Consider the following 25,604-nt stretch of genomic DNA (forward strand, 5'->3'; position numbering starts at 1 on the left):
CAAAAGCCGGGCATGTCCGGGAAAATCGGGAGGGCTGGGTGGTGCTCGGCCGGGGCCGGCGGTGCGGGGCCGGTGCGGGGCCGGGGGCATGGTGCCGGGCCGGGAACTAGGGGCGCAGTGCCGGGCGCGGGGCCGGACGGGGAGCCGGGGGCGCGGTGCCGGGCCCCGGGCTGGGAGCCGGTCAGCCGGGCCGGCGGGGAGCCGGTCAGCTGGGCCGGCGGGGAGCCGGGCCCGCGGGGAGCCGGGCCCGCGGGGAGCCGGGGAGCCGGGGAGCCGGTCAGCTGGGCCCGCGGGGAGCAGGGCCGGCGGGGAGCCGGTCAGCCGGGCCCGGGGGAGCCGGGTCGGCGGGGAGCCGGTCAGCCGGGCCCGCGGGGAGCCGGGCCGGCGGGGAGCCGGGGAGCCGGGCCGGCGGGGAGCCGGTCAGCCGGGCCCGCGGGGAGCCGGGCCGGCGGGGAGCAGGTCAGCCGGGCCCGCGGGGAGCCGGTCAGCCAGGCCGGCGGGCCCGCGGGGAGCCCGGGGGTGCGCCGGGCCGCCGGGGGCTGGCAGTGCTGGGCGGGCCGGGGGTGGTCGGCCGGGGCCGGCACCCCAGGGCCCGAGCCGACCCAGGCTGGAGCCGCCGGGGGGCCAGCCTGGGCCGCGCCTCCTCCCCCCCACACCCCCTTACCTGCTTCAGGCTTCCCGCGAATCAAATGTTCGCGGGAAGCAGGGGAGGGGGCGGAGACTTTGGGGAGGGGGCGGGGTTGGGGCGGGGGTATGGGCGGGGTTGGGGGCGGGGCCGGGGGCCGTGGAGTGTCCTCCATTTGGAGGCACAGAATATGGTAACCCTATTGGGCAGCAGCCCTGGGAAGTCTGCTAAATACTTAATAGAGGGTCAACTGGTTCCCGTGACTCTTGTGTTCATTTGGCGACTGCAGACATTGCACACACCCCTCTAAACACGCTCCCCTGGGCTAGCATCTTGGCAAATGTCAGCCATCGAAAGGATTAAGAATGGCTTCATTTATGATAAAATAAAGGCTGGAGGGCAGCAGATAAACTTTAGGCAACATTAGGCCACATTGCACTTGGTATATACTGCAATGGGCTTGCTGGGCTCAGGCTGCAGGGCCTGAAATAGCTGTGTGAGCGTTCTCACTAGGGTGAGGCGCAGACTCCGAGAACCCCACCCCCTCACCAGGTCTCAGAACCTGGATTTCAGCCTGAGAGGGAATGCCTACACTGCTATTTTTAGCTCCACCCAAGACCTGTAAGCCTGAGTCTTGATCCAGGCTCTGAGATGGTGCTGCAGGTTTTTCTTTGCAGTGAAACCATACCCATGTAGTGGAGTTCCTCTGCAGACAGTGTTACATTAGGTTACATGCAGGAGGTTTTCTCCAGACCTCTAAGAGCTAAAATCTTATTTTTTTTTATTTATGGAAAAGAAAACTTAATTTCTGCAGAAACTGCTGTGTGCACAGAGAAGTGCTGGACCTGCGGGCAGGCCTGCTACAGGCTCAGTCCATACACTGACTCTCCCTTAGATTGGAGCTGAAAACCCTGCTTCGATGGAAATGATTACAAAGATACAGTTTAAAGCTGTGTGGAAAGCCTTTTAGCCGGCCAGAGCCTGAGTTCAGCGTTGTCAGCTCCTCCTGCTGGCAATTCTAATGTCATGAGTTCCTCGCTCTTCCTTAACATTCAACTACTACTAATAGACTCATGGGCTGGGAGAGGTCACCAAGCCTGAATGTGAGGCGATGAGTCATCCCTGAGCTAGAGCCTGATGAAGCTGCATGTGGTGATGAGTCATCCCTGTGCTAGGCTCCTGCCAGTCCTCAAGCCAGGGGCTGGTCCAGTGATTCTCAGGGACCATCCCCATCACAATTTCTGCCAGTTTGAGCAGACTGACCCTGGTCAGGCTCAATGGCCAAGGTGGATTTCATAATGCCAGCTGGTACCCTCTACAAGCAAAATGACATTTCCAGGCTCCCCCACCACTGAGATGGCAGAGCTAGTTCAAGGTTTCCAGAATCAAGGGGCCCAGCTACAATGGGAAAACATCTTCCTAGGATCCCAGATCCCAGCAATCCCGGGCCCCCTTGTGCCGTCAGCGAAAAGAGCCCAAGATCTAGGCCCAAAGCTCCCATTACCAGAGAGCTGATGGGAACCATTGGAAGTTTCAGGGTTTCTCAAGCAATGTCACCTACTGTTCATAGAATCATAGAATCATAGAATATCAGAGTTGGAAGGGACCTCAAGAGGTCATCTAGTCCAACCCCCTGCTCAAAGCAGGACCAATTCCCAGCTAAATCATCCCAGCCAGGGCTTTGTCAAGCCGGGCCTTAAAAACCTCCAAGGAAGGAGACTCCACCACCTCCCTAGGTAACGCATTCCAGTGTTTCACCACCCTCCTAGTGAAATAGTTTTTCCTGATATCCAACCTGGACCTCCCCCACTGCAACTTGAGACCATTGCTCCTTGTTCTGTCGTCTGCCACCACTGAGAACAGCCGAGCTCCATCCTCTTTGGAACCCCCCTTCAGGTAGTTGAAGGCTGCTATCAAATCCCCCCTCATTCTTCTCTTCTGGAGACTAAACAATCCCAGTTCCCTCAGCCTCTCCTCATAAGTCATGTGCTCCAGACCCCTAATCATTTTTGTTGCCCTCCCCTGGACTCTTTCCAATTTCTCCACATCCTTCTTGTAGTGTGGGGCCCAAAACTGGACACAGTATTCCAGATGAGGCCTCACCAATGTCGAATAAAGGGGAACGATCACGTCCCTCGATCTGCTGGCAATGCCCCTACTTATACAGCCCAAAATGCCGTTAGCCTTCTTGGCAACAAGAGCACACTGTTGACTCATATCCAGCTTCTCGTCCACTGTGACCCCTAGGTCCTTTTCTGCAGAACTGCTACCTAGCCATTCGGTCCCTAGTCTGTAGCAGTGCATGGGATTCTTCCGTCCTAAGTGCAGGACTCTGCACTTGTCCTTGTTGAACCTCATCAGGTTTTTTTTGGCCCAATCTTCTAATTTGTCTAGGTCCCTCTGTATCCGATCCCTACCCTCTAGTGTATCTACCACGCCTCCTAGTTTAGTGTCATCTGCAAACTTGCTGAGAGTGCAGTCCACACCATCCTCCAGATCATTAATAAAGATATTAAACAAAACCGGCCCCAGGACCGACCCTTGGGGCACTCCGCTTGAAACCGGCTGCCAACTAGACATGGAGCCATTGATCACTACCCGTTGAGCCCGACGATCTAGCCAGCTTTCTATCCACCTTACAGTCCATTCATCCAGCCCATACGTCTTTAACTTGGCGGCAAGAATACTGTGGGAGATCGTATCAAAAGCTTTGCTAAAGTCAAGGAATAACACATCCACTGCTTTCCCCTCATCCACAGAGCCAGTTATCTCATCATAGAAGGCAATTAGATTAGTCAGGCACGACTTCCCCTTCGTGAATCCATGCTGACTGTTCCTGATCACTTTCCTCTCCTCTAAATGTTTCATAATTGATTCCTTGAGGACCTGCTCCATGATTTTTCCAGGGACTGAGGTGAGGCTGACTGGCCTGTAGTTCCCCGGATCCTCCTTCTTCCCTTTTTTAAAGATGGGCACTACATTAGCCTTTTTCCAGTCATCTGGGACCTCCCCTGATCGCCATGAGTTTTCAAAAATAATGGCTAATGGCTCTGCAATCTCACTCGCCAACTCCTTTAGCACCCTCGGATGCAGCGCATCCGGTCCCATGGACTTGTGCACGTCCAGTTTTTCTAAATAGTCCCAAACCACTTCTTTCTCCACAGAGGGTTGGTCACCTTCTCCCCATGCTGTACTGCCCAGTGCAGCAGTCTGGGAGCTGACCTTGTTCGTGAAGACAGAGGCAAAAAAATCATTGAGTACATTAGCTTTTTCCACATCCTCGGTCACTAGGTTGCCTCCCTCATTCAGTAAGGGGCCCACACTTTCCTTGATTTTCTTCTTGTTGCTAACATACCTGAAGAAACCCTTCTTGTTACTCTTAACATCTCTTGCTAACTGCAACTCCAAGTGTGATTTGGCCTTCCTGATTTCACTCCTGCATGCCTGAGCAATATTTTTATACTCCTCCCTGGTCATTTGTCCAATCTTCCACTTCTTGTAAGCTTCTTTTTTGCGTTTAAGATCAGCAAGGATTTCACTGTTTAGCCAAGCTGGTCGCCTGCCATATTTACTATTCTTTCTACACATCGGGATGGTTTGTTCCTGCAACCTCAATAAGGATTCTTTAAAATACAGCCAGCTCTCCTGGACCCCTTTGCCCTTCATGTTATTCTCCCAGGGGATCCTGCCCATCTGTTCCCTGAGGGAGTCAAAGTCTGCTTTTCTGAAGTCCAGGGTCCGTATTCTGCTGCTCTCCTTTCTTCCTTGTGTCAGGATCCTGAACTCGACCATCTCATGGTCACTGCCTCCCAGGTTCCCATCCACTTTTGCTTCCCCTACTAGTTCTTCTCTGTTTGTGAGTAGCAGGTCAAGAAAAGCTTTGCCCCTAGTTGGTTCCTCCAGCACTTGCACCAGGAAATTGTCCCCTACACTATCCAAAAATTTCCTGGATTACCTGTGCACCGCTGTATTGCTCTCCCAGCAGATATCAGGGTGATTAAAGTCTCCCATGAGAACCAGGGTCTGCGATCTAGCAACTTCTGCTAGTTGCCAGAAGAAAGCCTCGTCCACCTCATCCCCCCGGTCTGGTGGTCTATAGCAGGCTCCAACCACGACATCACCCTTGTTGCTCACACTTCTCAACTTTATCCAGAGACTCTCAGGTTTTTCTGCATCACTGTTCCTGGTGATGTTCTACCCAAAGAACCAAACCAGAGTAGGGATTGTCATCAGCTTATTGAGAGGCGAAGCATTGGATTGGGCATTGCCACTCCTTGGGGGCGGGGGACGGGACACAATTCTCAATGACTTTGATGAATTTGTGTCTTTTCACTCATGTTTGATGACCCAAACTCTGCCCGCTCTGCCGAAGTTGCCCTGCAGTTGAGACAAGGCCCCTGTTGCAGCCTACGCCACCCACTTCTGTCCCCAGGTAGCTGACAAAGCCTGGAATGAAGCAGTGCAGCTTTACCACTTCTGGCTAGGCTTGAAGGATGAGATTAAAAATGTGATATCTACCAATGTGATATAGTCCATCATGTGCCAGCAATGCCCCTCTGCCATGTACATTGGTCAAACCGGACAGTCTCTATGCAAAAGAATAAATGGACCCAAATCTGACATCAAGAATTATAACATTCAAAAACCAGTAGGAGAACAATCTCCCTGGACACTCAATAATAGACTTAAAAGTGGCATTTCTTCAACAACAAAAATTCAAAAACAGACTCCAGAAACAACAAACTGCAGAACTGGAATTAATTTGCAAACTGAACACCATTAAATTAGGCCTGAATAAAGACTGAGAGTGGATGGGTCACTACAAAAACTAATTTCCCCCTGCTGATACTCACATCTTCTTATCAACTGTTTGAAATGGGCCACCTTAATTACATTGGCCTCATTAGCACTACAAAAGTGATTGTTGAGAATAGCCCACTTCCACCTTAATTGAATTGGCTCGTTAGCAGTGACCCCCCACTTGGTAAGGCAACTCTCATCTTTTCATATGCTGTGTATTTATACCTCCCTACTGTATTTTCCACTCCATGCATCTGATGAAGTGGGTTTTAGCCCACGAAAGCTTATGCCCAAATAAATTTGTTAGTCTCTAAGGTGCCACAAGGACTCCGCGTTCTTTTTATTAAAAATGAACTGGCCCAGGTCAACCCGCACCACTGCATTGTTCCCCTTCATTGACTTGTGTTGTGTATCCAAATTGACAATTGACTGTTCGATGCCAGGAAAGAAGGAAGGTGTGTGCTCAGCCCCACCTGGCCCTGCCCTATTCCTGTCCCCCTCCTCCTGCCCCCATGCAATCACTGGACCTGAACCCATGCAGGTAGACATGACATGAACATGACCTCAGATCAAGAGAAGGAATAGCATTTTCTCAATGGCCTATGCCTGTACAGTGGAGAACGAGGCCACTTTGCCATCAGGTGCTCCCTGAAGTCCTGTCCCATGGGTAGTCTGGGAAAACATGCAGATCCAGCCTCATGCGAGGGGACGTGGCTGGCCAGAATGACAGACCCTCTCTGCTACCTATCCTAACGGCCGCAGACAATGGCCAATCTCACTTTCTGATCAAGCTCCGACTTTGAGGCCTGTCTACACCCAAAGCAAGCTGCACACAGCTCGCACTGATAGATTCTGGAGCCTCTGGTAATTTCATGGACACTAAATTTGCTAAACAAACCACCTGCTGGTGCAAAGGAAGCTTATCCACAACTTGGTGGAGGCAATCAATGGCAGCTTGCTGTCCTCGAGCCTGGTCATCTCTGAGACACCCCTTCAAGTTGTAATTCAAGACCACACTACGTTGGGGAAGAGTCAGCATGGCTTTTGAAAGGGAAATCACGTCTCACCCATCTACTAGATTTCTTTGAGGGGGGCCACAAACGTGGACAAAGATGATCTAGTGGATATAGTGTATTCAGACTTCCAAAAAGCCTTTGACAAGATCCCTCACCAAAGGCTCTTAAGCAAAGTAAAACAGTCATGGCGTAAGAGGAAAGGTCCTCCCATGGAGCAGTTAGTGATTACAAGATAGGAAACAAAGGGTAGGAATGAATGTCAGTTTTCACAGTGGAGAAAGGTAAATATTGGGGTCCCTGAAGGATCTGTACTGGCACTAGTTCTGTTCAAAGCACTTTCCAAAGGACGTCAGCATTATCATCCCATTTTACAGTTGGGTAAATTGAGGCACAGAGAGGGGAAGGGACTTGGCCAAGGTCACCCAGCAGGTAAGTGGCAGGATAGAACCCAGGTCTGCTGAGTCATGGTCCAGTGTGCTCTCCCCTAGGCCACACTGCCTTTGGGGGCAAAGGACGTTAACTCTCCTGGGGGATGAGACAGAGACTGGAAGGCAGGCTCTTGGTGGGTAAAAGAAGGATCAGACTCTTCTGTTTTAAAATACATGGAGCTTGATTCTTCTCACCTTTACCATAGGTGAAAATGAGGATTTCAAACAGTGCAAAGGAGATCGGAGTCAGGCGGACAGACTGGTAAATGGTTCAGCCGCCATATGGATTCTGTTACTGATTTGGAATCCAAACTGAATTGATTTATTGTAACAGAATCACATCTGTTCTCCTTGTACATTATACATAATGTATGCTGCTCGGGATAAGCCACGCCCCACGTGAAGCCTAATGATACGTTCTCTGCTGTTGTAATGAATGAGCAGAGTGCCCGTTTGATAATTAAACAAATGGGATCATGATAAACCCACAACCGCTGGTGGTGGATTTTCCTTGTGCACCAAGAGCTCAATCAAGGGAATCGGACACAACTTCCCCCTTGCTTTCTGAACTGACCTTTTTTAAAAAACACGCACATGCTCACAAGAAAGGCGCAAACAGACACAAGGAGGGTGGGAACTGCACATTCATTGGACTGATGAAATCTTAATGCTCTTATTACTCTGGTCTTTGCAGCTACCCTTCCAACACCACGAAGTCATATTCAGTTTCTCCCAAGGGGTGGGTAAAAGGTTAGGTGGAAGTCATCAAGGCACCCCAAAAGTGGAAGAAGTGTGGAAATGTAAGAAGTTTAGAGAAATGGGATGAAAGATGAAAAATTAGCATCAGATTTCAAACACTGCAGAGGGTTGGAGGTGCTTTGATCTGGGGGATTTGTGCAGACTCAGATCCTGAAGTGAATTTGAGGTTGTGGAGATTTCTAAGGGTGAGAATGGAAGTGTAGTGGGGACTGCTGACCTGAGAAAATTTTGGGAAACCCTTTTCTTTTTCTGGCTCAGTGGCAGGTCTGAATGTAGTGAAAGGCAAGCAGGACTGAACCTTACAGCATTTATTAGAGAAATTACACAGTTTGCTTCAAGTTTGTCATAAAAAAATAAAACCTCTTTCAACAGGGGCATTAAACATAAATGAACAATATATACATGTCCATTCCGTACTCCAGCAGCTGCAGGGGCTAGTCCATTTCCGCCTCTCTTTGGGCCTTGTATTCCTTTACGCTCGCCTGCAAATGAGATCAAATGACCAATGTCAATGCTGTATGTTTGATTAATTAAAACACAGCCAGGCCCATGCCCACACCTGAGGAGCTTTGAGAGGCTCTCTGGTTCTGAACATACTGTCCCGGGCAGAGTAAGACAAGAAAAGTGCAACATTTTAATGTGACTGAGGCTCCTGCTTGAAAAGGCTGGAGGGTCTAGGAGGACTGAAGGGTGGGGAAGGAAACCCATGAGATTTAGGTGCTCTGAGAAATGGTTGCATTTTATTTCTGATCACAGCCTTGGATCACTGTAAGGGAGGTGAGGCAGTGCCCCCAGGAGTAGCCCCGAGATCAGCCTGCCTATTGACACAGATGCTTTACGGATTACAGCAGTATGTTTGAAAGAGAACAAATTCAGGGCCCATTTTTGACCACACTGAGGTCACTGCCACTGCATCAGGCCCTTCCTTCAAAGGGCACAGGTCCACATTCATTAGGGTTGGGGGGAGCAGATTATTACACCAGCTTATTGCTGATTGATCCCAAACTTATTCTCGTAGCCCTGCTGCATCCAGGTTCCATATGCACCACTTACACCCAAACCACCCTTCACACTGGCATTCTTACATCCCTACCACACCAAATTGTCTCTATGATGCACTAGCTGCTCTCTGCCACAAACAGGATTACTGAGCCTCTGGTGGCTTTCCAAATCCTATCCCCCCGGTATGGTAGAAAAAAACACTTCTTCCAAGATGATGGGGAAACCCCTTGGATGAGGAATGCAGATTTGTGCATTCTCTGCGCTTCACTTTACACTGCAGTAAAATGTAACGAACAGGGTGAAATAGCAATATTTTGCATTTAACTTGTACAGCAACTTTCATCTGAGGATCCCAAAGCACTCTACAAACACTACTTGCTTCTCAGAACCTCCCTTTCAGAGGCAGGCGAAGTGTCATTTTAGAGATGGGGAAACCGAGTCACAGAGGTGAAGTGACTTCTCCAAGGTCTCACAGTGATTCAGTGTCAGAGCTGGTCAGAGAGCCCAAGTCTGCTGACTCCCAGTTCTACTTCTCTAACTACTACAACTGGCTGCCTCCAAATATGTGCAGATCTTGCAAGAAGAGCGAGGGGGGATCGGTTAACATCTGCAGCCATGGACATGTTAGTGCCTCTGTCATTCAATCAATGCAGCCAGCTATTTCTCTCCTTCACAGACCACAGAGAGGAGGAGCCCAGAGTCATTCTACCATGAAGCAGTTACCTCACCTCAAACTTGCTAAGCACGTGCTGGCAGACGTCCACCAGTTCTGTCAGTCCTCTCCGGAATGGCTCAATGGCCAGGATCCCCCCTTCAGAAAAGGAGAAGCATTCACAGAAAGCATGGCTGGCTCCAGTATTGGACATGGGGCCCTTCCCCTCCTAACCCAGCTCAGTAGTGACCAACCATCATACACCTCTTTGGCAGCCCCTGTGATGAGGTGAGGATCTTAGGCCAGCAGCCACGTCATGCTCCCTCCCACTCCCATCAGCAGTCTGAGAAGATCATACAAGGACTGAATGGAGGCTTGAAATGGTGTCTCAGAGCCCCAAGTCCAGGCTGAAGCCCTTTGGCAGGGGACAGCGTAGGGGAAGCTTGCCCTGCAGTTTGTGCTGTGGACAGACATCGGGCTCCACTCTCCCGGGCCAGCAATCCAGCACTTTGCAGTAATTTTTCAAAAAATTAAAAAGTCATGTAGCACAACTTGGCCATTTCCAGTGGCTCTGCTCTTCTACGCAACCGACACTCACGGCCTACAGGAGAGGGGACCTGTGAGCTGGGAACCAAGTTAGAGGCTCTGGCTGGGTTCTACAAACTATTCAGAGGGAAAATTGTGAGGTAGGTATGGAAATGGAGCCGCTCATCAGCCTCGCTCTTGCAATGGCAGATACAATCCCAGGCGAGTCCTGCAGGCTGCCCTTTGGTGTGGACATCAGGATAGGATGGGGGGGATTCAGAGTATGGCACCTGGAGGGCACCCTGCTGCATAGAGCACTTGCGGTGCTATTCACCCCAGGAATTAGCAATATCTGCCCATTAAGCAGTGTAACAGACTTGATCTGTTGTTTAGTGTGTAATGTAACAAGTTTTGTGTGAAGATCTAACTTGGAGGGGGCATCCGGGAGCGAACTAGGGGGTGATGCTAGGTGGATGCCCAGGACTGAGTGAGGCTTTGGGACCACAACTCCCCAGGCTTGCTGATTACTACAGAGGCCACGTCTGGGCTCTGCAGTGGGGGATGACGGAGACCAGCTCTATCATTGCTACTCAAGCTGCACTGATCATGGATGGTGATTGCAACTGCCCTGTAGAATGCTGGAACCAACGACACACAGAGGGAGGGAGAAAGACTTCATGGGCTGGCAGATCCATGGTTTCAGGGCCTGACATGGCAAGGGACAGCTGACCAGGGAAGCCCAGCTGCATTCCTACCTCTGGTCTGGATCCGGAAGTTGATTTTGCTTTCAGATGGGTGGGTGATGCTGTAACCACAAAACTCCACTTCAGAGCTACAGGAGAAACAGAAGCAGGAAGCACAAGTGGGCTCTCAGAATCAGCAGAAAGCCAACTGCAGAGACACTCATGTTTAGGAAGCCTCTGAAGCAAGCAGACCTGCGATGCATCTTGGTCTCATGTGTTTCAAAAGCAATCACTTCCCATCACCCACAGCTCTCTGAGAGAAGCGTGCAGAGGAAAAGGTGTGCTTCTGTGGGGTGGGCTGGATCCTAAAGTGGGCAGGGTATGGAACAAGATAAACATCCCCTGCCTTTTCTATGTTGTGGATGGATTTCACGCCTGCCCAGACCCAAACTTGAGACCAGTCAAGTGATTGCCCTGGCTTTAGCAGCTGAAAGAAAGCATGGCCTAACGGTTACAGCACTGGTTTGCTGATGGCGATTTATCATGAGCAGCTTACAAGACTATCACAATTTGTCTTTGAAATTATCAAATGAAAAGCCCTCTTCCTGAATACTTCTAGAGCTGGAACTCATGACAAGAAGTTCCTCATAAATATTCACTACTGGATAGTTTGGATAGGGTCATGTAAGTCAGGAGATACTATTCTTTTGACTGCATGAGCATACGAATCAGGCTCCCAGTGCGAATATTTGTGTTTGCAAGTTCAAAATAAGATTCTCTAATACTCACTTGAACACTGGCTGTTTCCACTCTCAGGCCTGACAGTAAACTTGTTCCCAAAGGGGCAGAGATGCAGTCAAAGTACATTTGTTTAAAGAACTCAAGTATGGACATTTGCAATATTCATCTGGCTTCAGAAGTGCCAGAGGTGCTAGATCAGAAGTCTAGGGACAGCAAACATAGCCCTGAGGTGATACCAGTTATCACAGGGACTCCACTTACTTTTTCATGATCATGTAACGGAGGGAGTTGCCAAATGTGTGGTCCTCATCATGTAACACAAATGTGACGCAGTTTCCATCTGTCCCATCTGCCTGGACCTGCCAGAGACAGGAAAGCAAGAGGAGCACAAGAATATGGTTATATCTCCAGATTATTTAAACTCCTCCTGAAGTAATTAGGGCCAGGCCTAAACTAGAAAAATGACTCACTTTTGATGACTGGTGTCAGCAACAGGTTCACCCACCCATGGTATGACTGTAAGCATAGACCTGGACAACTATGTTCATCATTGTTCATCTATGTTCATCACTGAGTTAGAAAACAGTGGTTGAGATTTGCCAAGAGCTTGTTTTTGGAGAAACGCCACAGCTGGAGTATGGGCCTACCACATAAATCTGGTGTGAAAAAAAATATAAAGCCAGAGCCTTCCTCTTAGAACCCAGGGATTTCTAGGCTGCCAGATAGATGAAGGCTAGATATACTGCACGATAAAAAAGCTGGGAATTATTATTATATGCACAGTCAAAGGGTTAGTGTTATCTTAGGTTCTGATCCTTCCATTCCTTGCATACCCAAAGGTCCCAGCCTTCAAAGGGAATTTTGGGAGCATGAGTACAGGATCCCACCCTCAACGACCTTTAATACCAAGCCGTTCTTGGATCTCATTCACCGGGAGTCACATTCCAGACCCAACAATAGACTCATAGACTTTAAGGTGAGAAGGGACCATTATGATCTTCTAGTCTGACCTCCTGCATAATGCAGGCCACAGAATCTCACCCACCCACTCCTGTAACAAGCCCCTGCCCTATGTCTGAGCTATTGAAGTCCTCAACTTGTGGTTTAAAGACTTCAAGGTGCAGAGAATCCTCCAGCAAGTGACCTGTGCCCCACGCTGCAAAGAAAGGTGAAAAAACCCCAGGCCCTCTGCCAATCTGCCCTGGAGGAAAATTCCTTCCTGACCCCAAATATGGGCAAGACTCATCAGCCAGACACCCAGGAAAGAATTCTCTGTAGTAACTCAGATCCCACCCTGTCTAGTGTCCCATCACAGACCATTGGGCATATTTACCACTAATAGTCAAAGATCAATTAATTGCCAAAATTAGGCTATCCCATCGTATCCCTTCCATAAATTTATCAAGCTTAGTCTTGAAGCCAGATATGCCTTTTGCCTCCACTGCTCCCCTTGTAAGGCTATTCCAGAACTTCACTCCTCTGATGGTTAGAAACCTTTGCCTAATTTCAAGTCTAAACTTCCTGATGGCCAGTTTATATCCATTTGTTCTTGTATCAACATTGGTACTGAGCTTAAATAATTCCTCTCACTCCCTGATATTTATCCCTCTGATATATTTATAGAGAGCAATCATATCTCACCTCAGCCTTCTTTTGGTTGGGTTAAACAAGCCAAGCTCTTTGAGTCTCCTTTCATAAGACAGGTTTTCCATTCCTCGGATCATCCTAGTAGCCCTTCTCTGTACCTGTTCCAGTTTGAATTCATCCTTCTTAAACATGGGAGACCAGAACTGCACACAATATTCCAAATGAGATCTAACCAGTGCCTTGTATAATGGTACTAACACCTCCTTATCTCTACTGGAAATACCTCGCCTGATGCATCCCAAGACCGCATTAGCTTTTTTCACAGCCATATCACACAGGCGGCTCATAGTTATCCTGTGATCAACCAATACTCCAAGGTCCTTCTCCTCCTCTGATACTTCCAACTGATGTGTCCCCAGTTTATAACAAGAATTCTTGTTATTAATCCCTAAAAGCACAACCTTGCACTTTTCACTATTAAATTTCATCCTATTACTATTTTTCCAGTTTACAAAGTCATCCAGATCTTCCTGTATGATATCCTAGTCCCTCTCTGTATTGGCAATACCTCCCCAGCTTTGTGTCATCCGCAAATTTTATTAGCACATTCCCACTTTTTGTGCCAAGGTCAGTAATACAAAGATTAAATAACTGTGAGTCTGTGGAAACTGGCACCTAGAGTGTAACCAAGACTCTGCTTTTTTTCACTCAAGAGAAGGGGGAAATAGTCCCAGCATCTATTGCTGCTGGAGGAGTCGTAGGGATACCAGTTGGGATCCATTGTGGGGAGAAAAAGGAGAATATCTAGGAATAATGGGATGAAATAAAAAGAAATAAGCAATGAGGTGAGACAGCAGGAAAAGCTTCCTAAAGGAGAAAGTTTGTTGTGAGGAGTCAGGCCAAGTGTATACTTACAAGCGTACAGCAGCACCGCTGCACCAATACAGCTGTGCCGCTGTTAGAGCGCTTGTGTAGAATCATAGAATCATAGAATATCAGAGTTGGAAGGGACCTCAAGAGGTCATCTAGTCCAACCCCCTGCTCAAAGCAGGACCAATTCCCAGCTAAATCATCCCAGCCAGGGCTTTGTCAAGCCGGGCCTTAAAAACCTCCAAGGAAGGAGACTCCACCACCTCCCTAGGTAACGCATTCCAGTGTTTCACCACCCTCCTAGTGAAATAGTTTTTCCTGATATCCAACCTGGACCTCCCCCACTGCAACTTGAGACCATTGCTCCTTGTTCTGTCATCTGCTACCACTGAGAACAGCCGAGCTCCATCCTCTTTGGAACCCCCCTTCAGGTAGTTGAAGGCTGCTATCAAATCCCCCCTCATTCTTCTCTTCTGGAGACTAAACAATCCCAGTTCCCTCAGCCTCTCCTCATAAGTCATGTGCTCCAGACCCCTAATCATTTTTGTTGCCTTCCGCTGGACTCTTTCCAATTTGTAGCCATGTTATGCTGATGGGAGAGGTCTCTCCCATCAACAATGAGCAGCAGTAGCCAGCAGGAGAGCTGGCGGCCACTTCTGGGACCGCGCAGAGCCAGGGAGCCTGCCTTAGCCCCAGGCCCTGCTGCGCCGCTTACCGGACTTTTAACTTTTACAACAGGCTACATAAAAAACACTAGCAAAGTCAGTACAAACTGAAATGACTTGTTTATACTGCTCTATATACTATACACTGAAATGTAAGTACAATATTTATATTCCAATTGATTCATTTTATAATTATATGGTATAAATGAGAAAGTCAGCAATTTTTCAGTAACAAGTGTGCTGTGACACTTCTGTATTTTTAGGTCTAGTTTTGTAAGCAGGTAATTTTTAAATCATCAATTTGGTTTTCTCTGCACTGATTTCCATGTCATATTTTGTGGAGGTTTCATCCAATCATTTCACAAGGTTGGCAAGTTCATCTTCGCTGCCTGCCAGGCCATCAATGTCATCAGCAAAACGAAGATTTCAGATTGTTCGCCCCCCAGTGCTGACTGTGCATATGTGATCTTCTAGGGCATCAGTCATTATGCGCTCCAAGTAGATGTTGAACAGTGTGGGTGAAAGAAGGCAGCCTTGGTGCGAAACCACTCTCCTATTGTGACATTGATGAGAACTGCACTGCTGGCCTTGGCATACAGTTGTTTAATGGTAAGAATAAACTTACAACCAACATTGTACTTCTTCATAGTTGCCCAGAGAGCTTCGGAAGCGCCATACTCTGTCAAATACCTTCTCGAAGTCAACAAAGACGTGGCAGATGTCCTGCTGGTGTTGTAAGTACTTCTCACATAGAACATGAAGGTTGAAAATCTATTCTGTGGTACTTCTTCCAGCATGAAAGCCAGCCTGTTCTTCAGCAATGATATTCTCAGCTTGTGGCTTCAATCTGTTCAATATGACTTTCAACATCACTTTGCTGGGATGGCTAATTAAACTTATGGTCCGATAATTTTGACACAATTGCAGGTTGCCTTTCTTTGGCAGAGTGACTGTGTCCACGTGGAGGGCCACTCACCGGTCTGCCAGATCCTCTTGCAGAGCTTGGTGAGTACATCTATTACTATTTCTCCTCTGAATTTCATCAATTCGGCTGGGTTGTTGTCAATACCTGTAGCCTTTCCATTCTTGAGTGATTTCACAGCTGTCTCCACTTCTTCACGTACTATTGGAAAGTCATCCTCCTCTGTTGAATCTGGGCTGTCTAAGCTGATGACAAACAAATGTGATGGGATCAGCTCACATATCACTGTCAGTGGACTAGAGCTGGAGACTGTAAAACAGTTCAAGTATTTGGGGGCAATCATCCTCATAAGTCATGTGCTCCAGGCCCCTAATCATTTTTGTTGCCCTCCGCTGGACTCTTTCCAATTTTTCCACATTCTTCTTGTAGTGTGGGGCCCAAAACTGGACACAGTACTCCAGATGAGGCCTCACCAATGCCGAATAGAGGGGAATGATCACATCCCTCGATCTGCTGGCAATGCCCCTACTTATACAGCCCAAAATGCCGTTAGCCTTCTTGACAACAAGGGCACACTGTCGACTCATATCCAGCTTCTCATCCACTGTAACCCCTAGGTTCTTTTCTGCAGAACTGCTGCCTAGCCATTCAGTCCCTAGTCTGTAGCAGTACATGGGATTCTTCCGTCCTAAGTGCAGGACTCTGCACTTGTCCTTGTTGAACCTCATCAGGTTTCTTTTGGCCCAATCCTCTAATTTGTCTAGGTCCTTCTGTATCCTATCCCTACCCTCCAGCGTATCTACCACTCCTCCCAGTTTAGTGTCATCTGCAAACTTGCTGAGCGTGCAGTCCACGCCATCCTCCAGATCATTAATGAAGATACTGAACAAAATCTAGGGGGGAGGAATAGCTCAGTGGTTTGAGCATTGGCCTGCTAAACCCAGCGTTGTGAGTTCAGTCCTTGAGGGGAGCCACCTAGGGATCTGGGGCAAAATCAGTACTTGGTCCTGCTAGTGAAGGCAGGGGGCTGGACTCGATGACCTTTCAGGATCCCTTCCAGTTCTAAGAGATATCCTATCTCCATTAATTTATTTATTTAATTTAAAACCGGCCCCAGGACCGACCCAGCTTTCTATCCACTTTATAGTCCATTCATCCAGCCCATACTTCTTTAACTTGCCAGCAAGAATACTGTGGGAGACCCTATCAAAAGCTTTGCTAAAGTCAAGGAATAACACATCCAGTGCTTTCCCCTCATCCACAGACCCAGTTAGCTCCTCATAGAAGGCAATTAGGTTAGTCAGGCATGACTTGCCCTTGGTGAATCCATGCTGACTGTTCCTGATCACTTTCTTCTCCTCTAAGTGCTTCAGAATTGATTCCTTGAGGACCTGCTCCATGATTTTTCCAGGGACTGAGGTGGGGCTGACTGGCCTGTAGTTCCCCGTATCCTCCTTTTTCCAGTCATTTGGGACCTCCCCCAGTCACCATGAGTTTTCAAAGATAATGGCCAGTGGCTCTGCAATCACATCCGCCAACTCCTGTAGCACCCTCAGATGCAGCGCATCCAGCCCCATGGATTTGTGCTCATCCAGTTTTTCTAACTAGTCCTGAACCACTTCTTTCTTCACAGAGGGCTGGTCACCTCCTCCCCATGTTGTGCTGCCCAGTAAAGCAGTCTCGGAGCTGACCTTGTTCGTGAAGACAGAGGCAAAAAAAGCATTGAGTACATTAGCTTTTTCCACATCCTCTGTCACTAGGTTGCCTCCCTCATTCAGTAAGGTGCCCACACTTTCCTTGACTTTCTTCTTGTTGCTAACATACCTGAAGGAACCCTTCTTGTTACTCTAAACATCTCTTGCTAGCTGCAACTCCAAGTGTGTTTTGGCCTTCCTGATTTCACTCCTGCATGCCTGAGCAATATTTTTATACTCCTCCCTGGTCATTTGTCCAATCTTCCACTTCTTGTAAGCTTCATTTTTGTGTTTAAGATCAGCAAGGATTTCACTGTTAAGCCAAGCTGGTCGCCTGCCATATTTACTATTCTTTCTACATATCAGGATGGTTTGTATCTGCAACCTCAATAAGGATTCTTTAAAATATAGCCAGCTTTCCTGGACTCCTTTCCCCCTCATGTTAGTCTCCCAGGGGATCCTACCCATCAGTTCCCTGAGGGAGTCAAAGTCTGCTTTTCTGAAGTCCAGGGTCCGTATTCTGCTCTTATGTCCATTTCTGAAAATGCCACTTTTGTCTCCTCTCAATTTCTCCCTCCCTCCACTGTTGGCTTGGGTTTTAACTTCATACCTGTGTCATTTAGCTCCATGAAATATGTTATACAAAATAAAGTGGCATCACATCCTGTGGTGCTGACAAGCATTAGATAGAGCTACTGATGTTTCTCTAAAGATCAGGGGTGAACTCTGAACTCAAAAACATCCTCCATTACCTTGTGACAAACAACCTAAAACAGCTATGTTCCTAGGTTCAAGAATTCTCTGTGCAAACATCCCACACTGCTGCCTGGGGAGGAGGGAAGCCCACTACAGAATCAATACTTACTAGGGCTGTCGATTAATCAGAGTTAATGCACGCGATTAAATCAAAAAAAATATTCGCAATTAAAAAAATTAATTGAAATTAATAGCAGTTTTAATTGCACTGTTTAATAAATTTCAATTGGTATTTTATTAAGATTTTGATTTTTGTACATTTTATACATTTTGTACATTATATTGCATTCTGTGTAACTGTTATCAACGTGTATATTTTTGATTACACTGGTCTACAATTTTTGAGAAGTCGTCTGCTTCAGAGATAAAATGTGCTATTTATTATGTATTTTGATGTGCTGAATTCAAATATGACAATTAAAACAACTGATTGGTTACTGTTTCTAAGATATTTAAGTTTTTACATTTTATGTCTATGTATATTGTGCAGATAGTAGAGTTTTAATCATAAATTGTAAACCTAGGTCTTTTCATGTGTTTATGGTTGCTTTACATGATAATATTTCACCTGTCCTGTTTATGTAACACTTTAAAAATCAGCAAAAGGGTTATATAAATAAAATTTATTACGAAACAAAAGGCAAAAAACTATTCTGTACATAGTTTAGTCCTATTCAGTGTCTACTCGGCGCTTCTTGGCTTGTCTCTTGTATTCATTAAATGGAGCATCTCTTGTCACTGTCCAGCAATAGTCTGCAAGCATTGATGGGCTCCATTTGCCCTGATAGCGTTTCTCCATTGTTGCAATGTCCTGGTGAAATCGCTCGCCGTGCTCGTCGCTCACTGCTCCGCAGTTTGGTGGAAAAAAAATCTAGATGAGAGTGCAAAAAATTTATCTTTAGTGACATGTTGCAACCAAGGCTTTTGTATGCCTTGAGGAGGTTTTCCACCAACAACCTGTAGTTGTCTGCCTTGTTGTTTCCGAGAAAATGTATTGCCACTAACTGGAAGGCTTTCCATGCTGTCTTTTCCTTGCCACGCAGTGCATGGTCAAATGCATCATCTCGAAGAAGTTCACAAATCTGAGAACCAACAAAGACACCTTCCTTTATCTTAGCTTCACTTAACCTTGGACATTTTCCACGGAGGTACTTGAAAGCTGCTTGTGTTTTGTCAATGGCCTTGACAAAGTTCTTCATCAGACCCAGCTTGATGTGTAAGGGTGGTAACAAAATCTTCCTTGATTCAACAAGTGGTGGATGCTGAACACTTTTCCTCCCAGGCGCCAATGACTGTCAGAGTGGCCAATCTTTCTTGATGTAGTGGGAATCTCTTGCACGACTATCCCATTCGCAGAGAAAACAGCAGTACTTTGTGTATCCAGTCTGCAGACCAAGCAAGAGAACAACAACCTTCAAATCGCCACAAAGCTGCCACTGATGTTGGTCATAGTTTATACACCTCAAAAGTTGTTTCATGTTGTCATAGATTTCCTTCATATGGACTGCATGACCAATTGGAATTGATGGCAAAACATTGCCATTATGCAGTAAAACAGCTTTAAGACTCGTCTTCGATGAATCAATGAACAGTCTCCACTCATCTGGATCGTGAACCATGTTGAGGGCTGCCATCACACCATCGTTGTTGTTGCAGGCTACAAGATCACCTTCCATGAAGAAGAATGGGACAAGATCCTTTTGACGGTCACGGAACATGGAAACCCTAACATCACCTGCCAGGAGATTCCACTGCTGTAGCCTGGAGCCCAACAGCTCTGCCTTACTCTTGGGTAGTTCCAAATCCCTAACAAGGTCATTCAGTTCACCTTGTGTTATGAGGTGTGGTTCAGAGGAGGAGGATGGGAGAAAATGTGGGTCCTGTGACATTGATGGTTCAGGACCAGAAGTTTCATCCTCTTCCTCGTCTGACTCAAGTGAGGATGATTCTGGTGCATCAGGAACCGGCAGTCCTTCTCCGTGGGGTACTGGGTGTATAGTTGATGGAATGTTTGGATAATGCACAGTCCACTTTTTCTTCTTTGACACACCTTTCCCAACTGGAGGCACCATGCAGAAGTAACAATTGCTGGTATGATCTGTTGGCTCTCTCCAAATCATTGGCACTGCAAAAGCCATAGATTTCCTTTTCCTGTTCAACCACTGGTGAAGATTTGTTGCACAAGTGTTGCAGCATATGTGTGGGGACCACCTCTTGTCCTGATCTCCAATTTTGCAGACAAAATAAAGGTGATAGGCTTTCTTAACCATTGTGGTTATACTGCACTTTTGTGATGCAAAAGTCACTTCACCACAAACATAGCAGAAGTTATCTGCACTGTTCACACAAGCACGAGGCATCTCTGCTCGCTTTGGCTAAACAGATATGTGTCCCTTTGCAAAATCAAACACTGACAAAGAAGAGAGTATGACACTGTATGATTTCTAGAGCTGATATAGGGCAATTTGTTCAGCAGAGAGATGTAAGCTTCGTTATGATTGCATCACCCATGACTTCTAGGAATAACATGATGCAATTCATATCATGTATGACGCAATACCAGCTTCAGATTGCATCATTCATTGTTTTGCCTAAAAAGCAAGTACTGTCCAAACCCAGTCATAGATTTATTCATAGATCCAGTCAAAGATGTATTTTAGTCATTTCTGGTTTAAATTGAGATCCCTTCCCTTTATAACTCACTTATCCTCCGCCATTCCCAAGTCAAGGGTCGTATATACTGACCCAATAGCATATCTTGAAAACTAGAACCAATCAACAATTTTAAGCATCATTTTCATTCTCAGTGGCCCAGAATTAGTAAAGTTTGACTACATTTATTTCAGAAGCATTTTGGCTGTAGAGCAGTGTTATAAATATCTACACTGTAAAAATGATAAACAAAAGAAACAGTATTTTTCAATTCACCTCATACAAGTACTGTAGTGCAATCTCTGTCGTGAAAATGCAACTTACAAATGTACATTTTTTGTTACATAACTGCGCTCAAAAACAAAACAATGTAAAACTTCAGAGCCTACAAGTCCACTCAATCCTACTTCTTTTTTAGCCAATCACAAGCAGACAAATAAGTTTGTTTACATTTACAGGAGATAATGCTGCCCTCTTCTTATTTACAATGTCATCCGAAAGTGAGAACAGGCATTTGTTTGGCACTTTTGTAGCCGGCATTGCAAGGTATTTACGTGCCAGATATGCTAAACAGAAGTCTTAAAAGAGTAACACTCTGATGCGGAAACTACAGAACCTGAACCACCAAAACCAAAAACAACCTTCTGCTGGTGGCATCTGACTCAGATAATGAAAATGAACATTCATCGGTCCATATTGTTTTGGATTGTTATCGAGCAGAACCCGTCATCAGCACAGATCCATGTCCCCTCGAACGGTGGTTGAAACATGAAGGGACATACGAATCATTAGTGCGTCTGCACGTAAATAACTTGCAATGCCGGCTACAACAGTGCCATGTGAATGCCTGTTCTCACTTTCAGGTGACATTGTAAACAAGAAACATTATCTCCTGCAAATGTAAACAAACTTGTTCGTCTTAGCGATGGGCTGAACAAGAAGTATGACTGAGTGGACCTGCAGCCTCTAAAATTTTACATTGTTTTATTTTTGAATGCAGTTTTTTTTTTACATAATTCTACATTTGTAAGTTCAACTTCCATGATACAGGAATTGCATTACAGTACTTGTATTAGGCAAATTGAAAAATACCTTTTTTCTTTTGCTTTTTTACAGTGCAAATACTTGTAATAAAAAATAAATATAAAGGGAGGACTGTACACTTTGTATTCTGTGTTGTAATTGAAATCAATATATTTGAAAATGTAGAAAACATCCAAAAATATTTAAATAAACGGTATTATATTAATTTTTTTAATCGCGCAATTAATTGCAATTAAATTTTTTAATCACTTGACAGCCCTAGTACTTACCCCTTCTATCTCTCTCAGGCATTATACAGACCTCTCACTGCAGCATCTGAGCACCTTACAGTCTTTAATATAGTTATGCTCCCAACGCCCTGGGAAGTAAGGCAGTGCTATTATCCTTATTGTACAAATGGGGAATTGTGGTCCAGAGAGATTAAGCAACTGGCCCAAGGTTATACAGGGAGTCTGTAAAAGAGCAGGGAACTGAACTTCGTTTGCCCAAATCCTAGGCGGGTGCTCTAACCACCATCCCTCCTCAGACATCCCTTAGACTGCATAGCCCACCTGCCATATAGATGGTCCACTGGATTCAAGCTCTGTATCTCAAGAGAGGGCAAGTGAAGGGGCAAATAATGGCTGTTTGCCATAGCACTACCTAACCCCAAATAAAACCAATCCAGGGCCTCACCCAGTATACAACTTCATACTGACCATATCTCTGTTCAGCCTGACCTGGTTCCCTGCCTGTTCTGTGAAACAATGAGAGCAGCAGGGGAGCTCTGGCATCACAACTCCTGAAGAAGCCACATTGCCAGGAAGCAGGGCTGTGGAGATGGCAGAAGGGAGTGACTTCTGTGCCAATGGCAGCTGTCTCCAGCAGCTCTCCTATGACCTATACATTCATCAAGGACCTATGGATTTTTGGAGATGGGGACCTCCTGCCGCTTCTGTGAATCCCCGATAGAAAGATTTCTTCCCCGATGTCTGATTAACCCTTGCAGGAAAACACTGAGCCCAATTCACTGCTATGCAAGATGGGAGAGCCCATTATTAAATAACCTTCTCTTTGTTAAGATCAAGCACCTTGTGTCTATCACTGTAAGGCAGGTTTTCTAATCCTTTAATCATTCACATGGCTCTTCGCTGAACGCTCTTCAATTTATTAACATCCTTCTTGACTCCCTTTCTCCAAACCACACTGCAAATCAAGCATAAAATGTTCTTAAAATGTTTTTAATTATAAACAACATATCTGCTGTTACCAACAGCCAATACTTAGAACTAAATTATACAGAGGAAGTTTGCAGCATTAATTGTAATAGAGGCTCAAGCTGAATGTAGAGAGATGAAAACTCTGAATGGGATTGGCTGAAGATCAGTAACAGGTTGGTGGCTCCTCTACTGCTCTGTAGCTATGCCACATCTTATCTTCTTCTGAAGGATACTCTTGCTTTCTGGCCTCAGTTGCAGGGCACGATTAGCTAATTTTTAACAGAGCGGTGGGCTGTGGAGGCAAAAGGTCCTAGCAAAACCAGAAGTGTGGCCTTACACTGAAGGAGACTTGAAATCTTATTACTACTGAACATTTAAATTGCAGTAGTGCCTAGCTTTGACCAAGCTAGGATCCATTGTGCTAGGTACTGTACAAATATAGTACGACTGGCAATCCGGGCCCTGCTCATCAAAGGGATTTAGGCACCTAATTCCCAATGGGAAATCAATGGGAGTTAGGTGCCTAAATAGCTTTGGGGATCTGCGCCTTACAGGCTAGAAGAAAAGACAACAGGTGATGAGACAACTAAGTAGGTGGGGAAGGGGGGAACAGCGTTTCCAACTGTCTAGAATCACAAGTGTTTTTCTTAAAGCCCCAGCTTCTAGATTCACATGATTTTGTGAGAACCTGTTTTCATTTCCAAAGAAAAGTAAAGTTTCTAGTGCTCATGGCAGTAGAGAAAGCTTGAAAACGTGAGCCTCAAAAAAGGCTCAAAACCCAGAAAGAAAATAAAAAGAACCCACATTTTCTAGATTTTAAAATCTCATGATTTTGGGGAGGAGCTCAACTCATGTTTGAAGGGTTGGGGGTGGCAGTACTGGGGTATGGAGGCTGGGGGGACACAAATAAAACAGCATTTTAGCACAGATCTGGGTGTAAGTCCCAGTTTTGCCACAGGCTCCCTGGGGCAATCATCACTCACTCCAGTGCCTCAGACCCAGCCCCCATCTGCAGAACAGAGACAACGCGCCTTTTCTCTCTGAATCCAGGAACGTAGGTGGGCTCTCAGATATTCCAGCCATGGGAGCCAGATAAAGATCGAGCTAGGCAGAAAACAGGGCCACCCATGAAAGCAGTCCCAGGCCCACGGAAGCTGAGGGATTTGGGAACAGCACACCCTGTGGGCTACATACGGGAAACAGTGGGTCACCACGTGGCTCTTCTGCCACAAGCCTGAGCCCCCCAGCCTGCCTCCCTAATGCTCTTAGCATCCAGCCAGGAAGCACAGCAGAACCAGGAAACCCAGGGAGCCCTGGCCTCTCAGACACTCACCATCTCAAGCACCGGCTTCCTCTCCACCTCTTCAGCCATTGCTGCCTGGGAGGAATTCCCTTCCTCCTCCTCCTCCGACACTGCTAAGGGATTCTGGGAGTTGTAGTCCAACCCTAGTGAAGTGGGCAAACAAGGAAGATTTTGGTGTGCTCTGAAATCACTTTCCCGGCATTGCCAAATTGGAGTCGCTCTATATTTGTTGTGTTTCTTAAAGCCCGCAGCTCCTGGGGTCCCGTGATTGCCTGAGAATTTCAGCTTTCAGTGTTTTTTAAATAAGTTTCTAGCCCTCTGTTGAAGAGAAAAGCTTGGAAATGTGACCTGAGTGCAGCCTAAAGGTTCAAAACTCAGTAATGTGTTAATAAAAATTAGTCAAGGCCCTAAAATCATGAGATTGGCTTAAAAAATCAGTTGGGTTTCTTTTTGTTTGCGTTCTGGTGCTGGTACATGTATGGTTCATGCTTTTAAGCACTTCTCTGCAGCCAAGAGGACCAGAAATTTACCTTTTTAAAAAATGAAAGTTGCAATTGTCAGGAAATAATCGGATTCCATAACTGAGATGCTAACATAGCCACCAAATATTGTGCCACTCACAGTAAAATTGCAAGGAGTGACAGTATAGAAAACCAGAAGTCAAATAAAAAGAACTCCAAATGTACTATTAAAAAAGCAACAAAGCAAAACAAAACCCAAACCCTTGTGTTTTTTAAGTCAGTCTCATAATTTGGAGGGGCCTGGCTCAAATTTGAACACTGAAGGTTGGTGATGCTGCTGCTCTTGTGGCATGTTAATTCCACTTAGAGGCATTCATAGGAACTGCCAAGGGTCTGTATGACACTAGCTGCCTGGGAGAGATGCAGTGAGAGCAGGATTAGGAAATGAAGATATGTGAAAAATAAAGGGTAACTTATTTTTAAAGGACAATACCACAACACGCCATGTCCTTGGCACCTAACTACGTATCTGCATCACAGAACATATGTCCTGAGCATGACTGGTGCTGAAATATGGAGAAAACTGTATCTCACCCTGCCGAGTGAGGAAACGGATGGTAGAGATAGCATCATGTGAGACGCTACAGGATCAGGACTGGTCATCACCAAAACAACCCAACCCTGGGTTTGAATCTCAAACATACCGTGAAGTCTTGTTCTGAGTGAAGAAACGGTACATCACTAAGGGTACGTTAGGGATATTTTTAGTAAAAGTAATGAACAGGTCACAGCAATAAACAAAAAGTCACGGCCAGTAACCTGTCTATGGCTTTTACTGAAAATACCCCTAACTAAATCTTAGGCGCTGGGGGTGGGGGCCCTCTAGCGGACGCTGCTGCTCTGGGGGGGGTGGGTGCTCTGCGAGTCGCTTCGATCTGCGAGTCGCTTCGAACCGGAATCTGAATGTGATTTGCGGCAGCGGGTCTAGGGAAGCCCCAGGAGGACCCGGGCTGGGCAGTCTTGAGCCAGCCAGGGGGAGCTGCCGGCCTGGGCTCTCGGCGGTGCCTCTCACAGCGAGCCGCACACGCTCGCCTTAGAACTACTATACCCAGCAGTCAGAGCGGCTGGGTTGGTGGTGTTTCCCAACATGCAGCGCGGCTCGGGCGGAAGCGCCCCCCTCCCCGCGCTGGTGACTACATTTCCCGTGAGTTCCCGCGGCG

General features: G+C 46.6%; 1 protein-coding gene across 3 annotated transcripts; it reads right to left on the reverse strand.

The window, feature by feature from the left end:
* Positions 1-7,921: 7,921 nt before the first annotated feature.
* LOC128843800 (DNA-directed RNA polymerases I and III subunit RPAC2-like) lies at positions 7,922-24,031 on the reverse strand. 3 transcript variants are annotated; one of them, XM_054040916.1, is made up of 6 exons: positions 23,954-24,014; positions 22,492-22,606; positions 11,493-11,590; positions 10,563-10,639; positions 9,359-9,444; positions 7,922-8,110 (listed from the first exon to the last, which is right to left on the reverse strand). In XM_054040916.1, the coding sequence occupies exons 2-6, from the start codon at positions 22,534-22,536 to the stop codon at positions 8,063-8,065; spliced, it is 354 nt and encodes a 117-aa protein (XP_053896891.1). In that variant the 5' UTR covers positions 22,537-22,606; positions 23,954-24,014; the 3' UTR covers positions 7,922-8,062. The 3 variants fall into 3 exon arrangements, with proteins under 3 accessions (XP_053896891.1, XP_053896892.1, XP_053896893.1); XM_054040917.1 differs by having other exon boundaries at positions 9,359-9,441; positions 23,954-24,001; XM_054040918.1 differs by lacking the exon at positions 22,492-22,606 and having other exon boundaries at positions 23,954-24,031.
* Positions 24,032-25,604: the final 1,573 nt, after the last annotated feature.

Source organism: Malaclemys terrapin, chromosome 9 (assembly GCF_027887155.1).
Source record: "Malaclemys terrapin pileata isolate rMalTer1 chromosome 9, rMalTer1.hap1, whole genome shotgun sequence".
NCBI classification, from domain to species: domain Eukaryota; kingdom Metazoa; phylum Chordata; order Testudines; family Emydidae; genus Malaclemys; species Malaclemys terrapin.

Coding starts and splice junctions, on each gene's coding strand:
- LOC128843800 (XM_054040916.1), bottom strand. CDS start 22,536: ATGATTAAAGGATTAGAAAACCTGCCTTACAGTGATAGACACAAG. Junction 10,640..11,492: donor CGTTACATGATCATGAAAAA/GTAAGTGGAGTC, acceptor TTTCTCCTGTAG/CTCTGAAGTGGAGTTTTGTG. Junction 9,445..10,562: donor CTTCCGGATCCAGACCAGAG/GTAGGAATGCAG, acceptor TCTCCTTTTCTG/AAGGGGGGATCCTGGCCATT.